Source organism: Athene noctua, chromosome Z (genome assembly GCF_965140245.1).
Source record: "Athene noctua chromosome Z, bAthNoc1.hap1.1, whole genome shotgun sequence".
In the NCBI taxonomy this organism is placed as follows: Eukaryota; Metazoa; Chordata; class Aves; order Strigiformes; family Strigidae; genus Athene; species Athene noctua.
In genome coordinates this window covers 63,456,811-63,476,411 of record NC_134077.1, presented here as the reverse complement: position 1 = coordinate 63,476,411, position 19,601 = coordinate 63,456,811, and the positions used below count along the sequence as shown (strand labels likewise).

The 19,601-nt window shown below is 39.6% G+C and overlaps 1 protein-coding gene and 1 non-coding gene across 3 annotated transcripts; both read right to left on the bottom strand.

The window, feature by feature from the left end:
* Positions 1 to 1,686: 1,686 nt before the first annotated feature.
* HAUS6 (HAUS augmin like complex subunit 6) lies at positions 1,687 to 19,457 on the bottom strand. 2 transcript variants are annotated; one of them, XM_074932327.1, is made up of 16 exons: positions 19,218 to 19,457; positions 17,769 to 17,847; positions 16,629 to 16,752; positions 15,921 to 16,068; positions 13,327 to 13,392; positions 13,151 to 13,202; positions 12,781 to 12,954; positions 11,981 to 12,156; positions 11,239 to 11,365; positions 10,561 to 10,657; positions 8,825 to 8,915; positions 7,383 to 7,446; positions 6,623 to 6,808; positions 5,575 to 5,710; positions 4,192 to 5,193; positions 1,687 to 2,291 (listed from the first exon to the last, which is right to left on the bottom strand). In XM_074932327.1, the coding sequence occupies exons 1-16, from the start codon at positions 19,310 to 19,312 to the stop codon at positions 2,278 to 2,280; spliced, it is 2,631 nt and encodes an 876-aa protein (XP_074788428.1). In that variant the 5' UTR covers positions 19,313 to 19,457; the 3' UTR covers positions 1,687 to 2,277. The 2 variants fall into 2 exon arrangements, with proteins under 2 accessions (XP_074788428.1, XP_074788429.1); XM_074932328.1 differs by lacking the exons at positions 16,629 to 16,752; positions 17,769 to 17,847; positions 19,218 to 19,457 and adding an exon at positions 16,168 to 16,295.
* Positions 7,546 to 7,675, bottom strand: LOC141974039 (small Cajal body-specific RNA 8). Its single transcript, XR_012635661.1, has one exon.
* Positions 19,458 to 19,601: the final 144 nt, after the last annotated feature.

Below are 19,601 nucleotides of genomic sequence, written 5' to 3'. Positions count from 1 at the left end.
GAATGAGGAATGAAGGGAACAGATACACCTGTACCTTACAAATAAGAGTTTGATTAAAGTACTCAAAAATACAATATTTCTACTCTTTCTGGAGTACATGCACTTGATACTCATGATGAATAACAATGCATACCAGCCTAATATAAACTCTGGGTGGTAATTTTGTACTTTTAAACTCTCTTAATTATTTAGTAGCTCTAAAACAAAGGCATGTAATCAGAATGAGTCAGAAAGGTATTTTTTTCCCCAAATAATAAGTTTATTCTTAACCTGCAAATACTGGAGAATGGATATTATGCCAAAGGACCTAAAGCTAATCATTGCTTTCAAGAAAGGTTTGCATACATTCACAAGATTAACACTAACAAAGCCGCTAATGAATCCCAGTATTTCAGTTGTCTCTTCCACTGTGTAAAGCTCTACCCCTGTATCTTTTCCAGAATTCGCATGTTTGCGAAGAATTACTTTGTATGACATTAAAACAGACTCAAAGCCAGTAACACCCATTTGAAAGCAAGTTTGTGGCCAAAGAGTGGAAAGCTCTCCTCTTAGAGATGTAATCCACCTACTAAGAAAAACAGGAAGCCTTCTACATTCTTCTACTCATGACAAAACCAAGAACCACGTTGTTGAATAAGCAGAATGGGGGAAGAATGCTTCCTGCTTTTGAGCTTTAAAAATGCTCTGAGATACTTCTATGGTTTTTCATACGCAACTTAATAGTAGTGACTAACAGTGCAGCATTCTAGCCAAGTAACCACTACTCCAAGCTCCTTCCCCCAGCCTTTTACATACCCACAGGAGCACAGCTGACAAATGCACTTCTTCAAGGATGGAACTGTATGCAAAGGCACAGGCAATATAGGAGACATGTTTGTGAAGAAAAACAGTTACAGATCAGGTCTTTCCAAGCAGAACAAAAAAACCCCAAAACAAACAAAAACAGTCTTCAGCAGCAGTCCCTGGAGACAAATTATGTAGTATCTAAGAAACTCCAGAAGCAGGGACAGAGCACACAAGACTAGTACAGGCTGCACGACACATCTCAGCTGAAAGGCCCCTTCCCTGGAGCAGCATGCCCAGGTTCCTCTGGTGGCATCCCAACCAGAGCTCTGCAGTCCTGTTTTCAAGCCCCTTCTGACCACAGCATGAAAGCCTTGACAGTCACTGGGGGAACCTCTGTGAGGTCACCAGCACCAAGCTCTAGAGCCCAGGTCTGCATGGAACACAGCTGGGCATGTTCCAGGTCAGGCCTTCCAATTTCTAGCTGTTCGACCATGATTAGATCAACATGTAAATAGGCTATTAAGAAGCACTTCCCTATTAGCTGTTAACGTGTTTAGCAGCCACATTATAGCTTTTACAATCAGCCACAAAAAATAAAGCTTGTCAAATTCTACTTTATAAGGAAGACAGGTGAAGATTCTTCTTAAAACGTATTGCAACCGTTTTGAAAAAAAGGAGGAGATACACCAAAGCAGAAAAGCAACTTGTTTTTAGCAATGCTTCAAAACTCTGTAAACACACCAGTCAGCACTTTTACAATAAGTTTATCTGATGGCACCACAACTTTTACATTCCCACCCCACCACAAGCTACATTATCAGTTACTTATATCACAGTGTCATGAACGTGTAGCAACTATGTGAAAATAACATGGCATTAATGGTACTACATGTCATAAGATTGGTGTGAAATGTTTATTCAGTAAAATGCCTGACAAAACAGGCACTTCAGTGGAAGTTTACAAAAACAGAGCAGACTCTATCAACAGGTAGAACTGATGGCAATATTGACCAGAAGTCTCAAAAAGAGAGAAGAATCCAATGAATACAAATCACCAAGTAAACTTCGGGTGGGGTTTTTTTTAGGGGGGGGACACGGACGGATGTTGGAAATCACAGGCAAGGTAGAGACGCCAAAGATTTCACTATTTCTCATATGAGACCTTGTTTTTCCATTTTCTAGGATTATGCCACCTACTCAACATCTGCTATTTTTCAGAACATGCTTAAGAACAAATACACAGTTCTGTAAATAAGATAGGCTGTACACAGAATGTATGACACAAAATTGGAAGAACCAGAGCAGGCAACTGACACTTCTAAACAAGGAGACTGGAATACAATCTGCAAAAAATAGAAAGGAGTGCAACTTCTTCATCTAGACAGTGCTTGGAGAAGATCCTACATGCTCAAGTGAACTGTACACATACAGTTGTGTTTCTGCTTTAAAAATTTGGTCCTGATGGCTGCTCCTTACTTCTTGACTTCTCATTCAATTATCTTTATCTGGAAACAAAAGAGAATTAGTTAGCATTCTATAATATTCAATTAATTGACAGAAATACTGCTCAAAAAGCATTTACAAAAGCATATATGAAATGGTACTTCCAATTTTGGTATCTGTTCCAAGTAAGATGTGATGGTTTTTTGTGTGTGGTGGGGGTTTTTCATAGTGGGGCAGGGGCTACAGTGGTGGCCCTATTAGAAGCTTCTCAAAGCTCCCCTGGCTTAAAGTCAGACCTGCCTTTGCACCAAGGCTGAGCCAATTAGAGACAATGGCTGCAACTCTGAGATAATGTATTTAAAAAGGGGAACCTGGGAGGAGGACTTGGAGTTGTGAGCATGAGTTGTAAGAACACCTCTGCAAACACCAAGGTCAGTGGGAGAAAGGAGATGAAAGGAGTGGGAGAAGATGCGCCAGAGCAGAGACCCCCTTAGCCCATGGTGAGAGGGCAGGCTGTCCCCCTGCCACCCATGGAGGTCACAGTGGAGCAGATGCCCACTCGCAGCCCCTGGAAGACACCACACCAGAGCAGGTGGCTGCACCCAAAGAAGGCTGGGACTCTCTGCGAAAAAGCCCCCGCTGTTGTAGTTTGGCACTGGGAGGACTGCAACACATGGGAAGGATCCACACCAGAGCAGCATGGGAAGCACTGCAGCACATGGGAAGGACTCAGGTCGGAGAAAGTTCATGTAGGACTGTCTCCCATGACAGGGACCCCACACTGGAGCAGGGGAAGAATGGGAGGAGTCCTCTCCCAACTCTTGAGGAAGAAGTGGCAGGACTGACCACATGCCCCATTCCCTGCCCTCTGCACCACTGGCAGGGAGGAGGGAGAGAAATTGGGAGCAAAGCTGAGCCCAGGAAAAAGGGAAGGGTGGGGAGAAGGTGTTTTTAAGATGTGGTAGTGCTGCTCACTGTCCTACTCTGTCTGTTAAGTGTCGTTGTTAGCGTTTGAATTAAACCGATGTCCTTTTTTTTTCCCCTAATGAGTCTGTCTTTTGCCTATAACCATAACGGGTGAGTCATTCCTCCTTGTCTTTATCTTAATTCTCCAGCTTTTTGCTTTATTTTCTCCTTTCCATTCCTCAGACGAAGGGGTGAGTGAGCAGCTGTATGGTGCTCAGTTGCCCTCCGGGCTCAAACCACAACATAAGGTAAAATCATCTGCTATCAGTACAGCCACACTTTTAAGCAAAAGCTAAATTGCAGAAGCCTTTGCACAAAGTGTAATCTCACTACTTCAGACTAGCTTGTTGTGATAAATTTCTAGTACTCCATTAAATACCATCTCTTTTGGTGAGTCTTCTGTATAATCATTACTGACTCATTTTTATTAATGCATTTCAAAATTGGCCTCACATATATCTAAACACTGCACTACTGGTTAAAGAAAGCTGACACTTCTGTTGGAAATGGGGTGAGAGGGCAGGCAGGCTGGAACGCAGGCTACTTCGTTACTATATAAATAAAAATTATATTAATAAAGTATTAGACTATGAACACCTGACTGAACTCAGAAAAGTTCCAACTACCTAAAACACATTTCTAAACAGCCAAATTTGTTCACAATAAACACACTATTTCAAACTAACTGTGAATTCTCAAAATTTAACTCAGATTACTCCATTGCTAATATACCTTAAGGGTTTGGGGTTTTTTTTAAATAGCTGCAGATTACCTCAGAAAATCAGATGAACATCTTTCCTCCTACTTGCAAGATAGTTATACAACTAAAGGAAGCACGTTTCCTTTGCTTTTATGTCTCATCTCCCATAAGGAATAAGCATACAAAAAATATGTCTCCATACACTTCCACAGCACAGTTCACAGTAGGTTATATACGGTACTACACCCTGTAGCAGAATGGACAAAATCTTGTTGCTAAAGTACACAGACACTTACCCTTCAATTTACGTATTAAGTCTGGTGGGATTTCGTTTACCATTGATGCCATTTTCTCCAGATTTTGACAGGATACCAGTAAAGATGAAAGGGAATATTTTCTCTCATTATGAGATTGTGGCGATGGCATTTTGGTAAATTCTTCATCCAGTGAGAAGAGTTCTGGAGGACTGCACAATTCCCATTTTCCTCTTTTTTCTGGTGCAAGGCTTAGGTCTGATCTACAACCTACAAATTCATCCCCATTAGGAGTTTGATGAAGCTCTTCTTCACTTCTAGATTCAGACATTTTCAGCACTTCGCATGTGTTGAATGAGGACTGTAGATCTAGCTTTGATTTTTTAATATCCCCCTTATTTTCTGAACCACCTGCTAAGTACATGCTGTCTATTAAATCAAAATCAAGCTCTGAGCTTGCAGATTTGTTGAAACTGAAGTCACCAAGTTCTTCTGGAAATGTCTCATCCAATATGCCCGACTGGCCAGCTTTAGGACTGGTAGAACTTAATGGTGGATATACATTCCAGTGCTGCATACTATTCATTATAGAACCCTGAATGTGGCCTGAAGGTAGAACATTTGTTCTGCTACTGTCTTCTGAACAAATATCTGGAGTATTCATGCTGCTCTTTACATACTGAAGTGTAGGCTTTTCTGGATTGTCTACAGAACTTCTGTTCAAAACAATGTATTTTAATTCTTGTGTTTTATTTCTCTCACTCTCTTGCATTTCAGGTGTTTCCGAAGCTGGAGACTCAATGACATGACTTATCCCCATCTGCTCTTGAGGTCCAAATTCTACAGAACTCAACTGGGACTCCCCTTCTGACAAGAGAGGATCAAAGTCAGGGGCCATGCACACAAATCTAGAGTCTGCCACCTCCTGCATTATAGGTCCAGCATCCATTGGAGCTTCTATCATTACTTCAGTTGGGGCCAGCTCTATGTCTGATGAGCCCTCAGTCTGAATAGCTTTTCTCCATGAGCTTCTAATTTCAGTAACTAAATGGAACAAATCATGATAAAATTTTAGTACTTTCATACACTCAGTGCATTTTTCTTTTGTCCCTTCACTAACCTAAGCAATCCAAGAAGGAAGATGCATAGCTGTTTTACATTGTTTATGCTTAGTTTTCTTCCTCAATACAAAGGGGATTCTACACAGTGAAAAAAAAATCTATTTTAAATAAAATTAACGGTATTCACAGCTTATTAGGCCTATATCTTATTAGGCTCACTATGTTGATACAGAGTGAGACATCAGAACAACTTGCAGCTTCAATGGAATAATTATCTTTTTCTTGCTGTGTGAGATGTACAACGTCAATGAACTAACCACATTTCTAATCAGTAAGTATTAACAAACCACAGTTTAAGACTTACGCAGATTTTCTGGAGTTCGAGGAATTTCGTTTCTTGTTAAAAATGGGTTAGAAAACACTGAGCTAATGATATCTTCTAATGCCATTCCTTTTCCTTCGCCACTCTGAGGCAACCCAGATATCACTGTTTTTACAACCTGTAGGATGTTAGAGAAGGGCAAATCCTGAGAAAGCAAAATTATAACTGCTTTATCTCTGTCAGTGATGGCTTGATACAGATCCCATTCTCCAAATGATCTGAAGAGCCTGGAATCTCCTGACTCTTCTGCTATTTACTACTTAGGCTCACAATGACCACAGTGTCCTACTACACAAAATGAAGACAGGGGACTGAAATCAGAATTGAAGACAGAAATTAGAATTGAAGTTCCTTTATGAATCCATCTTTAAAATATGAAATTGTGCTCAAATAGAATATATTTAAGACACTAGTCAAGGACTGCATAAGCATACAGACTAGAGCTATATTTATACAGCATTTTATAAACATTTTATATACAACATTTATAAAACATTTTAGCAGATGGAAAATAACTACCATTTCAGTGAAGATTCAATTTACTTTCCAAATCAAGCTGTGGCACATTTTACAGTAACTCTTGTAAAAGAATTCCTCAGTTAAATCTTAAATAAAAGACCTAAAAGAGGAAATACTTAAATTTCTGCTTAAAATTCTCGAGTCCCTGTTAACTATTTAACCTGCATAACTTCAGAAACAAAAAGGACTGCTGAATTCTTAATATATGCAATGGTTCATAGATTAATGTGTGTGCTGTGATAAAAATCATACCATGTTTCTACTGAGAGTGCTATTCACTTCACCATGATTTATTTATTAACTCCACACGCTCCATGCTTTCAGGGTGTACTTAACTGGGCAGTCACCCCTAAAACTTAGTGACACTGATTACCATCTAGCAGAAAAAAGTAACTGTTGATGTATGCAGATTACAAGAGGCATTTTATAATGGAATTAGTAATTTGTTCTCTGAATTTAATAACCATTTATTTAAAAAACAAAAAAAAAAATTAAAATAACTTTTCCGAACCTCTTCTGCCAGTTCATCTCCAGTTTTCTTGAAAGGGTCTTCTTTTTTGACAGCAGACTCTGTCTCGATAACATGATCACCTGCATTCTGCCACATTTCTGAAATGGTAGACTCATTCTTTCCATTTTTTGAGATCTTTGGACTCACAGGCATTTTTTCTCCCTTGCAAGTTTCAATATGCAGGTTCTAGAGGAATACACAGGAATTATTAGAAGTTTTAAACTCAAGTGTCAGAAAATTATCGTGAAGAAACTTCTGTACAAATTCTGAACAGTAACGGCTTTAGTGAATAAAAATATTTCGGTCTTAAATTCTATTTTACAATCTTATTTAAAGTAGGATGTAAATAGTGGCTGTAAGAAGGTGTTGCACAGAACATAGATGACTCATCTGCAACTGTCTTGAACACACTACAGTGAACAATTGTGCAACAACCTACTCTACATCCAAGTTGCTTTTAGGCCCCATTATAACCCTTAAGTTCACACACAACTTTAAGAAACATCAAAGTCTGACCACTGCTTACACCAGAAAAATTGCTTCAGCAAGCAGGGAATCAGTGACACACTGTATGTTGTACTGGAAGTCAGGTACAAGTCCCTTCCTGACTCAGATATGTAAAATTACTACTTAAAAAAAACCAAACAAACCACCCAATAAACCAAAACCCCCACAACCCTCCCCCCAAATACTATGTCTAGGCTTCAATCAATGTAAAAAGCAAATATCTTTGACAGGTAGGAAAATAATAAAGAACCACCTTTTCAATTAACACATCTCTGTTTTCAGATGCTTTTGACAACTCCAAAGGCACTGAAGAGATCCTTGAGGGAGGATGAGGGAGAGGAGGGGGAAAAAAAAAATTTAAAAATTTAGAGACAAATTAAATAAGTGGCATTCAAGTCTTAGTACAAGGCCATTACATATGTGTGCCCCGTATCTGTCCGTTACGATTTCCCTCAATTCGTCCCGGTCATCAGAAGGCAATTTTACTATAGGGAGAACATGTGACAATTAGAGTAGATTTAGCTCTAGTTGTGTATCAGCCTCCCAAAATTAATAAATTATTAAACTTTTCCACTGAATAACAAAAAGAAGGGATTTTGTGATACATTTTGTAAAAAAGTCTTCTGTGTTCTGCAATCAAAGATAACTAGATATTCTTCCTCTGAATTGCCTCTGGCATCCACAAGTCTGTTCCTATATGAACATACTGATATTTAATGATCAGCCAGCTACCAAAACCATCAGTCTTTTCACTTCAGATGAGTGTAGTGCTAACTGCATAGCTCTCTAAAATGTAAGGTAGTCCTCACTCATCAGGAAGAACGCACCTTAAAATGTTAGTATTTGCTGTTACCTGTCTTTAGAATCAGTAGCAGACAGAAATCCATGCTGTATGAAGTCAGTGAGAGAAATCTGTGCTCTAGCTCGCAACTATGCTAACTGTGCTATTTGGACCTTCATTGAGACTTACATGCAAGTACACCTACTAATGCCTAAATATAGGATAGCCTTTCTTTGCTAACTCCCTTTCTCTCCTAGTAGGCCACTCTCAAGTATCTGTAGGATACAGTGTTTGTAAGTCAAAGGTCATGAAACCTTCCTGGACTGAGTAAAGGACAAACAGGCCAAAACTTTTTAGAATACCATTGGTTTGTGTTCTGTAATTTCCTTGAACTGCAGTAAGAGAAGTTAAAGAACAAAGTAATTTTAGAAGATTTATAAGAAAAACCTTGTTGAGAAGGTTTAACACAGTAATTCTGCTTGGGAGTAAAGGGGTTTTGGTTTGGCTTTAGTTAGTTTTTTTCAAACACAAAGTAACGACTCCTGTGAGTATCTGTTCTTTTATTCTCAGGCTATACTGAACATATATGTCCTACATCAACCTAATATGAGAAACAGAATTCTGTTTTCTCTACCCACCTCTTAATGCTTTAAAGAATATAGTTAAAAGTGACATAAAAACCTCACAACTTCACTGATGCACATCCTATTCAGCCACAACCAGTTAATCAATTGGTCACCAGTGGAAAAAAAAGTTACTTTAGGACTATCTTGCTAAATCAGGTGGATTTGACATGTAAGGAGTGGGCTACTGAAATAATCTACTAAGGATCAGGAGATGCAATATATTCAATTCCAACAAGTACATTTCTATTTTTTCCACCGTTTTTAACCAACTTCTCATTAACATCCTACCATCTTGATGGTGATGTTGACTTATCCATCAGAGCTTCCAATGCCTCACCACCTTTTGCATAACATACTTCATGAATAGAGTCACATGCATCTAGAAAAGCAAGTCAAGAGTTTTGTTATTGCCTCCATTTTTTCCACTCAGGCTTCCCAGGTGACACAAACAATTCAGACCAATTCTGTAGACTATTCATAGGATGCACTTTCTGAACAATTCAAGAAAAATAAATTAATATATAAGCAGGACAGTGGAATCAATCCTTTTGCTCAGGTACCACCTGTAGCCACAGACGTCACTAGCACCCAGCATCTATTTGTGTTATACACAAAGCGAAACTCCACCATTTTCCCCACCAGCATCACCTGCATTATTCAATAAATGTCTCTGTGGACATACTCTGTCTGATCAAGGCCACCTGAGTCCAAGCAAGGCAAGGCACACTGTAAAGGCAATGTTTTGCACATTATCAGAGGCCCACATACTTCAGCTCAGGACTCTCTAGAACAATAATTATCAATTTTGGCATGTCATTTGGATAAACAGTCAAAGTTTAACCTCTGTAGTTCTCTACTAACCCAAAATTTCAGCTTCTGCAAATATTAATGGCATTTCCTTTTGTATTCACCTCAACACCACCTCGAAAATCCAAGCTCACTTCAAGAAGTTAGGTGAGGTTAACTTTTTTTTTAAACCTTGGTATGTCAAGGTATAACATTAATTTTGTTAGTGGCTGGATTCTCAGACCAAGCATCTTAACCACAGAGTAGAGAGAACAGCACAGACAGCAGTTTGTCTCAAACTAATCTAGTATTACCAGGAGTTCACAGCATTATTGCACAGCGTTTTAATCTTTGGAATTTTTAAGACAACTTACCTTCCATTCTCAGACCTGTAGCTTTTCCTTTGCAGTTTCTAGCCTGATATCTACATACCCTCAAGACCACTGGAGAAGTGCTTTCACCTTTATAATGAAAAAGACCTCCCTATTGCTTTGCACCTCGAAATTTTTCCTAAACAGGACTGCAAATGACACAATTCAAGCAGTCTTCACCCTCCTTTTCCACCCTTGCTTTGTGGCTTCTGATTTATAACTCTATTCTAGGTACAGTCAACACTTTGTCAATAAGCACTACCCAGTAAAACACAACCAGCTCAGCAGTCAATTAGCACGTGCAACATCCATGCCTGATCAAAGTGAGTTCTGATCACTACGGTTAACCTGATGACCGAAAGCAACCAACATAGAGATCAAGTAAGGTCCTGATCAAATGGCACACTTACTGTGAAGGAAGAATTACAGAATGCAATGGAGAAAGATGCTTACTTGGAAGGACACCTTCAATTTCTTTTCCCAGCTGGTCAATGGGAAAAGTTTTCTCTTCTTTCTCTCTTTCTTATTACTCCTCCAACCTGAAGCAACTGTTACTGTTACGAGTTAATGTATTCTCTAGAACCCATGAATGAAAATTTGTACATGGAAATCTGTCTCAAAACCCTTCGTGCAAGAACAACAAAATACCAAACAAATCCAGCACTGTTTTTTTGCCATATCAAAAGCTTTAGAGAATCTCTGAGATACAAGAAGGCTGAAAAATGTAAAGCAATTACGGCAAGGAGTCATTCAAAACCAGATTGAGACTATCAAAGATACAGGCAAACGCAAGCAGGATTCAACTCTGTAAGCATCTTTTAAAAATTGTGGCAGGAGGAGAAGAAGGAGCAGCTTCTGCTCACCCACCTGAAACTGATACTACGTGTTGGTAAGGGGCACCATCCTCATCTTCTTCTGCAAGATTAAAAGAAAGGGGTGGCGAAGCTCTTGACAAATGCAGTTCCTTTCAAAAGAAAAAAAGTTACACAAGCAGGCTGAAAAAAATCTGCATATCAACAGCAATTAACAGACAATTATTTACAACAGTTTTTCTGCAAACCAGCTGTTTAACTAAACATGAAACTTGTCCTCTCTCAGCTGGGTAGTAAGACAAGGGTATAACCTCAGACTCCTGTATCAATGTGAGTGTCACAATAGAAGTTACAGTTTATTCATCAAGCAGATCACATTAAAAGGGAAAAACAGAACTCAGAAGATGTTCAGACTGACAGCACATGAAAGCACAATTTCCACAGGGGGATGGATACGGACAAAATCAAAACCGATCAGCTTGCTCTTATGCTGATATACTGTCTTGACAAGATGGTTCCATAACCCATCTCAAATGAATACATTAGCTACCATTAAGTCAAATGTATCTTCTTCAAGAAAGATTATAAAAAGCAATTTCTGATATTGTTCTACCTGATTCCCTAATCTCACATACAAAGCTTAAGTGTTGCATCAGAACACACCAGCTTGGATGTAAAACCTTTCTCACCTTCACTCTCTTCCCTAGAATCAGATAAATTGAACACTACTTACCTCATTCTGATCTAAGATTAAATTAAAAGGACACAGGCCAAGATAGTTTTTCCACTTCACTTCCCAGTCTTCCTGTTTTTTAGAAATAGATCCACTCGACACACAGCGTTGTTCCTCTAGTTTTAGGCTGTAACATGAGTGTGAAAAATGAACATAACCCATCTGTCGGTGGAGATAACAATTCTGCATAGATGGTGAGTATTATGTGTTCCCCTTAGCCTGAAAAATATTTTATATGTACTAACTTATTCATACATTTCTGCATTCACTAGGAACTAAGTGAATTTCACAACCTAAAAAGCAGCTGCTAGGTAGTCTTTATGTTTCTTATAGCAGAGTTGGAAGAACTATATTAAAACACATACACACAATGCGATGCACACTTTAACTTTCCCTAAGCCAGTTTCAGACAGTTTTAAAATCCCAGAACTGATCACCATAACAAAAACAAACAAACAAACAAAAAAATCAGACCATCTAGCAAGTAAGGTCCCCAGGAAAAAAAGCCTAAAATATTAATGAAGCAAAGGCAAAAAGCTGAAGTTACCTAGAGAAGAATCTCAAATCTTAATCTTAAGAGTTATACAGGTGATCAAGACAAATGTGCACTTCCCAGTGGCAAAGGAAAAAGACCAATGTGTTCTCACTACAAATGGTATTATTTTAGAAAAGACTCCAAGGTTGAAAAACATGATCCTTAGACTATAGAACTAGGAACCAGAGAAAATTTCCAGACAATTACCTCTTTGCTTCCAAACGCTGTAGTAACTCATTGAAGGACTTAATACTATCCTCAGTGACCACACATAGGTTAAATTGACAGTGTTCATCTCTCAATGTCCTCAGGGCTTCATTTAATAACTGAATGACTGTTAAGAAATTCAGTTTTTCAGCTTCATATAAATTTCCTGTACAAGTCTTGAAGCATAGCAAGCAAGAACAGAAAGAATTCATGAATATCATCAGTATCACAAAGTTATGTCTTCTGTAATCAGAGCAGTGATACGACATTCCACTTTGTATTTTGATTCAGTTCCTGACAGATTAATTTTTTAAAAACCATATTCTAAATTTAAGCGTCAGGCTTGTTTTCTAGAATCAGCTGCTTGAAAGCAGCCTATAAAGAAATATAAACTAATAAAACTTCAACTAATGAGGTATTCTGTTTACCCGCTCCCCCAACAGATGTGGCAGGCCTAAACAGCACTATATACTACAGTGGCAACAAAAGCCCATTAATTAAAGCAACAGTTAAACTGGTCAACCTAGTTTTAATGTCTAAACAAAAAAATCAAGTACTGAGGCAGACTTACCAATGCAGTTATTGAACTTAGAAAGTTAATGGTTGAAACATAACCAATACAAAACAGCAGCATAATCACAACAAATTTTACATGCATTGTTAGACATATCTTCTCCATCCTTGAGCAATCATCACTCATCACCTGTGAAGTCCGGTTTGAGGGTTTTTTTAAAGGTATCTTATTACCCCCCTGGGGACTAAAAAAACAATACAATTTAGCAAGGACTAAAATTACTTACTTGGTGTATGTCACTTTCAAGTCTGTGAGCCAACAGTTGTGGAACACTGAAAACAATGTTAGTTCCATCTAAAATGCACTGATCAACAGAACCTTCAAGTACAAAATCCACAACTTCCTTTTCATTTTTGAGAGATGTAAGAATTTCCATTATAAGTGTCCACATACTGCGGACCTTAATAGACAAGGACAAAAATGCTATGTTAAAACGTTTGCCATAATAACTATGATGACAAAGTATTAAAACAGCACAAAGGCACAGGACAGTAGGCTAGCACAATCGCAGGCAGACACGTGGAAATAAACGTATCTGAGTTAGCACTGCAGAAATCTAATAGAGTAGGCTGTCACAGCAGAAAAAAAATGCTCACCTTTTGAATTCTTTCAGTTTTATCATTTTTGCTTTGGTCATTTTGTTTCATCCTATGTGCACCATGCAAAACAAAAGTTCAAATGGACCACAATGAAATTACAGTTCATATTTCATAAAATTGATTAAGAAATCAATTTTATATATGCTAACTTAGTTACAAAGAAAAACACTTACTTGGAAGACCTCGTCTGCAGGACTGAATATTCAGACTTTATCTGGTTTATTTCTTTCTTTAATAGCCTAGGAGAAGAGTTAACAATTACACTACAGATTTTTAAAACAATCCAAGTTTCTTCTAAGAATTCATAAAAATCACCAATATGCTCATTCGTTTCAAATCTACATACTAGGGTATTTTTGGAACTTGTAAAAAATTTATCCTTGACTGTCTCACCATGACTTTGTGCACAAAGGCAGTCAGGAAAGCCACTAAGGTTATTTGTAAATTAAGCAATGTAGCTGTCAGTTATTCTACTGCAATGGAACAGCTTTTATTAGAACCAAGAACAGTAACGAAGTTACTAGAAAGGTACAATATCAATATAAACCTCCAAATATATTCAGCAGCTGGACAGTACCAAATCTCTTAGTTCTAAAAAAACACAGAACACAATACTGGAGTACAGGAAGCTGGATGACCGAAGTTCTTTTGCCAAAGCCAAAGTGCTTTAATTAAATTTTTAAGCATTTAAAAACAGTAGCCTGATGTTCAGAAACACTGTGTGCTTGAATGAGGCTGAAATCTAATGAATCTTCAGAGCTCTGATGCCTTGTTAATAGAGAACTACATTTTGGAAGGGTACCACTCACAATGTAAGCAAGACCACTAACACCTCCCAAGCAAGGTGAAAGGAGATGCAAAATTATTAGGAATCAGAGAACTTTAGGAGATTTTGATCTCTGGAAATGATATTGTTGAGCCTTCCATTGAAAGCAGAGCCTTATATGATAAGAGTATCATGGAATGGTTTGGGTTGGAAGGGACCTTAAAAGATCATCTAGTTCCATGGGCAGGGACACCTTCCACTAGACCAGGCAGCTCAAAGCCCCGTCCAACCTGGCCTTGAACACTGCCAAGGTGAAGGCAAGCCACAACCTCTCTAGGAAACCTGTTCTAGTGTCTCACCACCCTCACACGAGAGAATTTCTTCCTTGTATCTCTTATGAATCTACCCTCTTTCAGTTTAAAACTGTTACCCCTTGCCCTGTCACTACACTCCCTGATAAAGAGTCCCTCACCATCCTTCCTGTAGGCCCCCTTTATGTCCTGGAAAGCTGCTATAAGGTCTTCCTGGAATATCGGGCTGTTCGGAAATTAACTGCCGATTTCAACTTGTATGTTTGAAGGGACATATCTCAGCTCAGAATAAAATTTATTAATCGGAATAAAAACTATTAGAATCAACATATTTTTGCCAACAAGAAACAAGCCTATTTATTCCGATTGCATAAAATTCTGGACTTCTGGAGGCGAGGAAGTTACCCAAGGCAGTTTCGGCCTCCCCTTGGTTTCTGAAGCATCTCCTGCACAAGAAGCTGTCAAGATGCTTGAGGAAGTGATAGTCGGTGGGTGAGATGTCTGGTAAGTACAGTGGATGAGGCAGAGTTTCATAGCCCAGCTCGTTCAACCACTGCAGCGTCGAAAGTGCAACATGTGGCCGCGCGTTATCGTGGAGAAGGATTGGACCCTTTCTATTGACCAGCGCTGGGCGCAGCCGTTTAAGTTTCTGGTGCATTTCATTGATTTGCTGGGTATACTTCGCCGCCGTGATCGTTTCACCCAGATTCAGAAAGCTGTGATGGATTAAACCAGCAGCAGACCACCAGACAGTCACCATGACCTTCTTTTCGTGCAGATTCGGCTTTGGGAAGTGCTGCAGAGCTTCATCGCGTTCCAACCACTGAGCCGATCATCGCTGGTTATCGTAGAGCATCCATTTCTTGTCGCTCATCACAATACGGTCAAGAAACCGGTTATTCTGGTTGCAAAAAAGAAGCGCCGACAACACTTCAAAACAGCGATTTCTGTGATTCTCATTCAATTTGTGCGGCACCCATTTGTCAAGCTTCTTCGACTTTCCAATCTTCTTCAGATGCTTAGAAACAGTTGATATGCTTACCTCGAGTTATTTTGCAAGTTCTCGATCAGTTGTATAAGTATCCGCTTCCACCAGAGTCTTCAATTCATCGTCGTCAATAGCAGAAGGACGTCCATGACCTTCTTGATCTTCAAGGTCGAAATTGCCACGTCAAAATTTTTGGAACCAAAGTCGCACTGTCCATTTGTTAACACTTCCCAGGCCATATACCTCATTGATGTTTCGAGCATCTTGCACTGCATTACGTCCAAGTTTGAACTCGTAGATCCGTCGAAATTGCTGTTTTGACATCTGAACTTCAAACCGCCGAAATTTGTCAAAAACGCAGTTTATATTATAATTTAATGATACAGTGTGAAAGTTCATAATATGAGCTTTTCAAAAATATATAACAGTACACCAGTCGAGAAGGTACTATTCCTGAAACATATACAATAAAAATCACATTACAAAACGGAAATTAATTTCCGAACAGCCTAATAGCTGGGGCTAAACCATGACAACCCTACAAACCATCGATTAGAGCAGGTAAAGGAGGAAAAAAATGTGAAGAAGTTCAACAGAACTCATGATATAAAGCAGATGTGGACTCCTCAAAACCTTTTAAAAACACACACGCAAAAGTCAGCTTTTATAAAAAGACTCCGTTTCTTTAAATGCATTACTTACTCTGCTTTTCTCTCATATTCCTGAATTATAAAATGTTCCCTTTGAAAAATTTGCAGCAGTTTACTATATGCAACTCTATGTCTTGCAACTGCCATGTACGCATCCTCAGGTTTCAACTCTACAGCTTCATCAAAAGGTATATCAGTGCCTAAATGAAAGTTAATATTTGAATTATATCACTCACTTAGCAAACAGACAAATTCCACAAATGAACTGAAAGAATGACAAATCAAGACACTCATTTTACCTGGACTGAAAAAGGGTATGCAGTGCCTTGTCTTTTTTGCCAGCTCTTGCTGTTGTATGTCTTTTCATTCCCTGACTCTCACTCCCCCTTCCCCGTTCTTTAGGGTCACCAAAACAATACAAGATGCCCAGAACATACAGTTCTGAGTCTTCGGAATTTCTCAAGCTGTGAGAAAGAGTACAGTAGAGTGGTCCAATACTTTTCAACCAAACCACTGTTAATGGTAATGGTATACAGCATCACACAGAATAACCTTGGAGCAAGACCCATAATGCCACAAAAAGCAAAACAATCTACACGGTTCTACCAGCAGTAGCTCTACGCAAGTGCACAGAACCCTGTGAAAGATTCTGAACTGAGCAATCAGAACTACTTAGAGCTCTTGGTATATATTAAAAACTTGACAGATTCACTGTTACACATGACAAATGAAGCATTTTTATTGCTCCATTACAGCTTACCTACAGAGTTCAGCTTCATGTCCTTAACCATTGTGTGTCTCACAAACAAATACAATTTTTGAATATATTTAGGATTATCAGGAGAAACAATTGCCCGTGAAATCTGAGTAAGATCGTCTTCATCCTAGAAAAGTTAAACCGGTTTTAAACAAAACTGATCCAAGAACTAAAGCTTAAACAACAGCCATCAAACATTTATCTGAGTACCAAAACACTGCAGTCTACTTGCTAGCAAGCCTGATGCAAAGCTTAAGTACTTTGCCACCACAGCTGGCATCTACTCTAGTGAGCAAAAGAGACTATAACTTTCTGAATCTTCCCTGCACAATCCCTAGTTCTGTATGCAAAAGACAGTTTCAACGCAAAGACTGACATCAGTGATGGGTGAATGTTAGAAATCTCTGCCCTCCTCACTCCTAACTGGTAACTCCTACCTTTAAAAATATATTAAGGGTTTTTCTTCATATTTTCTACTGAAGTCATTAATCAGCGTGTTTTGTTCTGCTTTTATCTTACTCAGAGAAACTACATTGTTGGCTTTCACCCTGGCCATTAGTACTAAAAAAATCAAAGTGTTCCAGTACATAAAGACCTGATTTCTAGAACTATCAGCAAAACAAAGGCAGTATGAGAAGGTAACATAATAACCAATGATATCTGAAACAATCAATTTTGGTTTGCCTCTTTTCCTTTAGAAAACTCACCTTAAACTTTAGTCCCTTTCCCCATATATAAAGAAAGACTTAGGTTCTTGATGCATCTGAAACCATTTTCACAATAATAAACACCTTTCCGGGCAACTGAAGCAAACACCTCTCAGGCTGAAGATAATTATTCTTACCCAGAGCTGAGGAACCCTTAAAACTTGTTTAATCAAATCCCATTATCCAGAAGCAAGCCACAGAAGTTTTAAGAAACAAGATTAAGTCTCCGTCACCTAAATTCCACCATGCCACAATTTTATCCTCAAAGAAATCTTAAGATCAAGTATATGAAGTAAGACACAAGGCAAAACTGAATTCTTTGGTAAAGCAACCTTATTTAAAATTCCTTTTTAAAAGCACTACATAATCTCTCAAAAAAAAGAATGAAGTCACAGAAACCAGTAGAGCATCAATTTCCACTCTTCATAATACTCACCATAACACTGTTTAGCCACACAGAGCACTGGTTCCTCAATACAGGATCTGTGTTTTTTTCTAGAGGAAAGACATTGTCTCTTTCCATTTAAAAAGCATGGGGAAAAAAGAAAAAAAAAAAAAGAAAGTCATTTCAAAACACACTCAAATATTCAGTTACTTAAATAGCCATTATAAGAACAAGACTAAAGAGAAAAGATTTCTTAGTGATGCCTCCTGGTGGAGCCAGAAAATGAGGCAATATAGCCTAGACCAAGAGTAGCTTGTTTTCTTCTCATAATACGTTAAATACAGACTATTTGAGGGGGATTTGTCTGCAGCTCTTTTTAACTCAGGAGAAGGGAAGAGAAAAGAAAAAAAAAGGGGTCAGAACGCTGACAATTTTCATATCACTTGTCTTCCTCCAGACATTTATCATAATATGTAAGCTAAAATAGCTCAGCTCTACGAGGAAAAACATTAAGGAAGATGGAAGTCTTGCCATGTTGAAGATCCTGGCAGCAATTCATATCTGGGAAATGCTACTTATTGTTTGGTCTGGGAAATGCAAGGGAAAAGTAGATTACTTTGCAGCTATTAAAGTTTTTACCAAACTCAGCAAATTACAGATAATATCAGAAACAACTTTAATTAAGGCAAGTCTTCTGACACATTAGAGAGTTGTAATCAGAAGGAAACTAATTCTCTGACTGTATGTTCTTCTTCTTCATTCCCCATGAGACCACTTTTTTTTCCCCTTCAACAACTGCATAAATTATATTCTTGATTATGTGGACAGCAGTAGCCTCACAAGCCAAATACATACCCATGTTCTTCTGCACAGGACTGATCAGCTTACCAGACAAGAAGAGGGCAATGACAGGAAGTGCACTGCTCTTGGGTTATCACACATGTGCTTAAGATGCAAATAACGGGCTACATGAGAAGTAGTTAGGATGCCGAATTAAAATAGCGTTTTTACTGTTCTCTTAAGATTACAAAATACGTCTTTACATTAAAGTGCTACAAGTTATACATTGGATGCTTTATTTTCTGCACAGCTAAAAGCATACATCCTCCAGCCTATTTAAGAAAGTTGAAATCATTTCAGTGGGAGCATCTTCTCTCAAAGAACTTTTCAAACCAAGAGGTACAAAGCCAATCGGCTCACTTTCTCCATGCCACTGTGCAGGATGCATCCACCGGAGAGCAGGAGTTACTGCCGTATCTGGGTTTCCTGTACTCAGGCACAGGTAGTGCAGACCACCACGGAAATTCAGGCGTTTCCTCCGTGTTACCTATCGCCCAGGGCCTCAGGCCCCTCTGCGGCCAAGGCGAGACCACGCCCCACGCCTCCTCTTGAGGCCTGCGCTCCTGGGTGAAACCCAGGGCCCCGTTCGGTGGCCGACGGTCACAAAAGGGCCACCCCCCTCCACCTTCTTCTCCTTCCCCGTCTCTCCCTCGCACTTACGCTATCAGATTCGAGTCGCTGTCGTAAGCCTCCTCGCTGAAGCCCAGGGCCAGCAGGTAGAGCCAGAGATGGTCGCGCTCCCACTCGACGTCCATAGTGCGCGCGCAGAGAAGAGCGGGAGACGTGGAAGGAAAGAGTGCGGCCGCTAACGGCCGCCGCGCAGCCCCGTGAGAGCGGCCGCCGCCATCTTCCCCCGCCCGCTAAAACTTCCCGCGCGCGCGCGCCCGCCCGCCCGCCCACACCCGAGCCTAACGCCGCGAGACCTCCGCCGCCCCCACGGAGCAGACGCGAAGGCGAGAGAGGCCAGCGGAGGGGGGGGGGCGGGCCGCGGAGGGGAGGGGGGGCGGGCCGCGGAGGGGAGGGGGGGCGGGCCGCGGAGGGGGG

Bases quoted from the DNA above. Each gene is read 5' to 3' on its own strand.
- HAUS6 (XM_074932327.1), bottom strand. From the start codon at position 19,312: ATGGACGTCGAGTGGGAGCGCGACCATCTCTGGCTCTACCTGCTGGCC. The intron at 16,753-17,768 runs GTGAGTATTATG...TAACTTTTCTAG, and splicing joins TGTGGCTAAACAGTGTTATG to GATGAAGACGATCTTACTCA. The intron at 11,366-11,980 runs GTAATTGTCTGG...CTCATGTTACAG, and splicing joins CAGCGTTTGGAAGCAAAGAG to CCTAAAACTAGAGGAACAAC.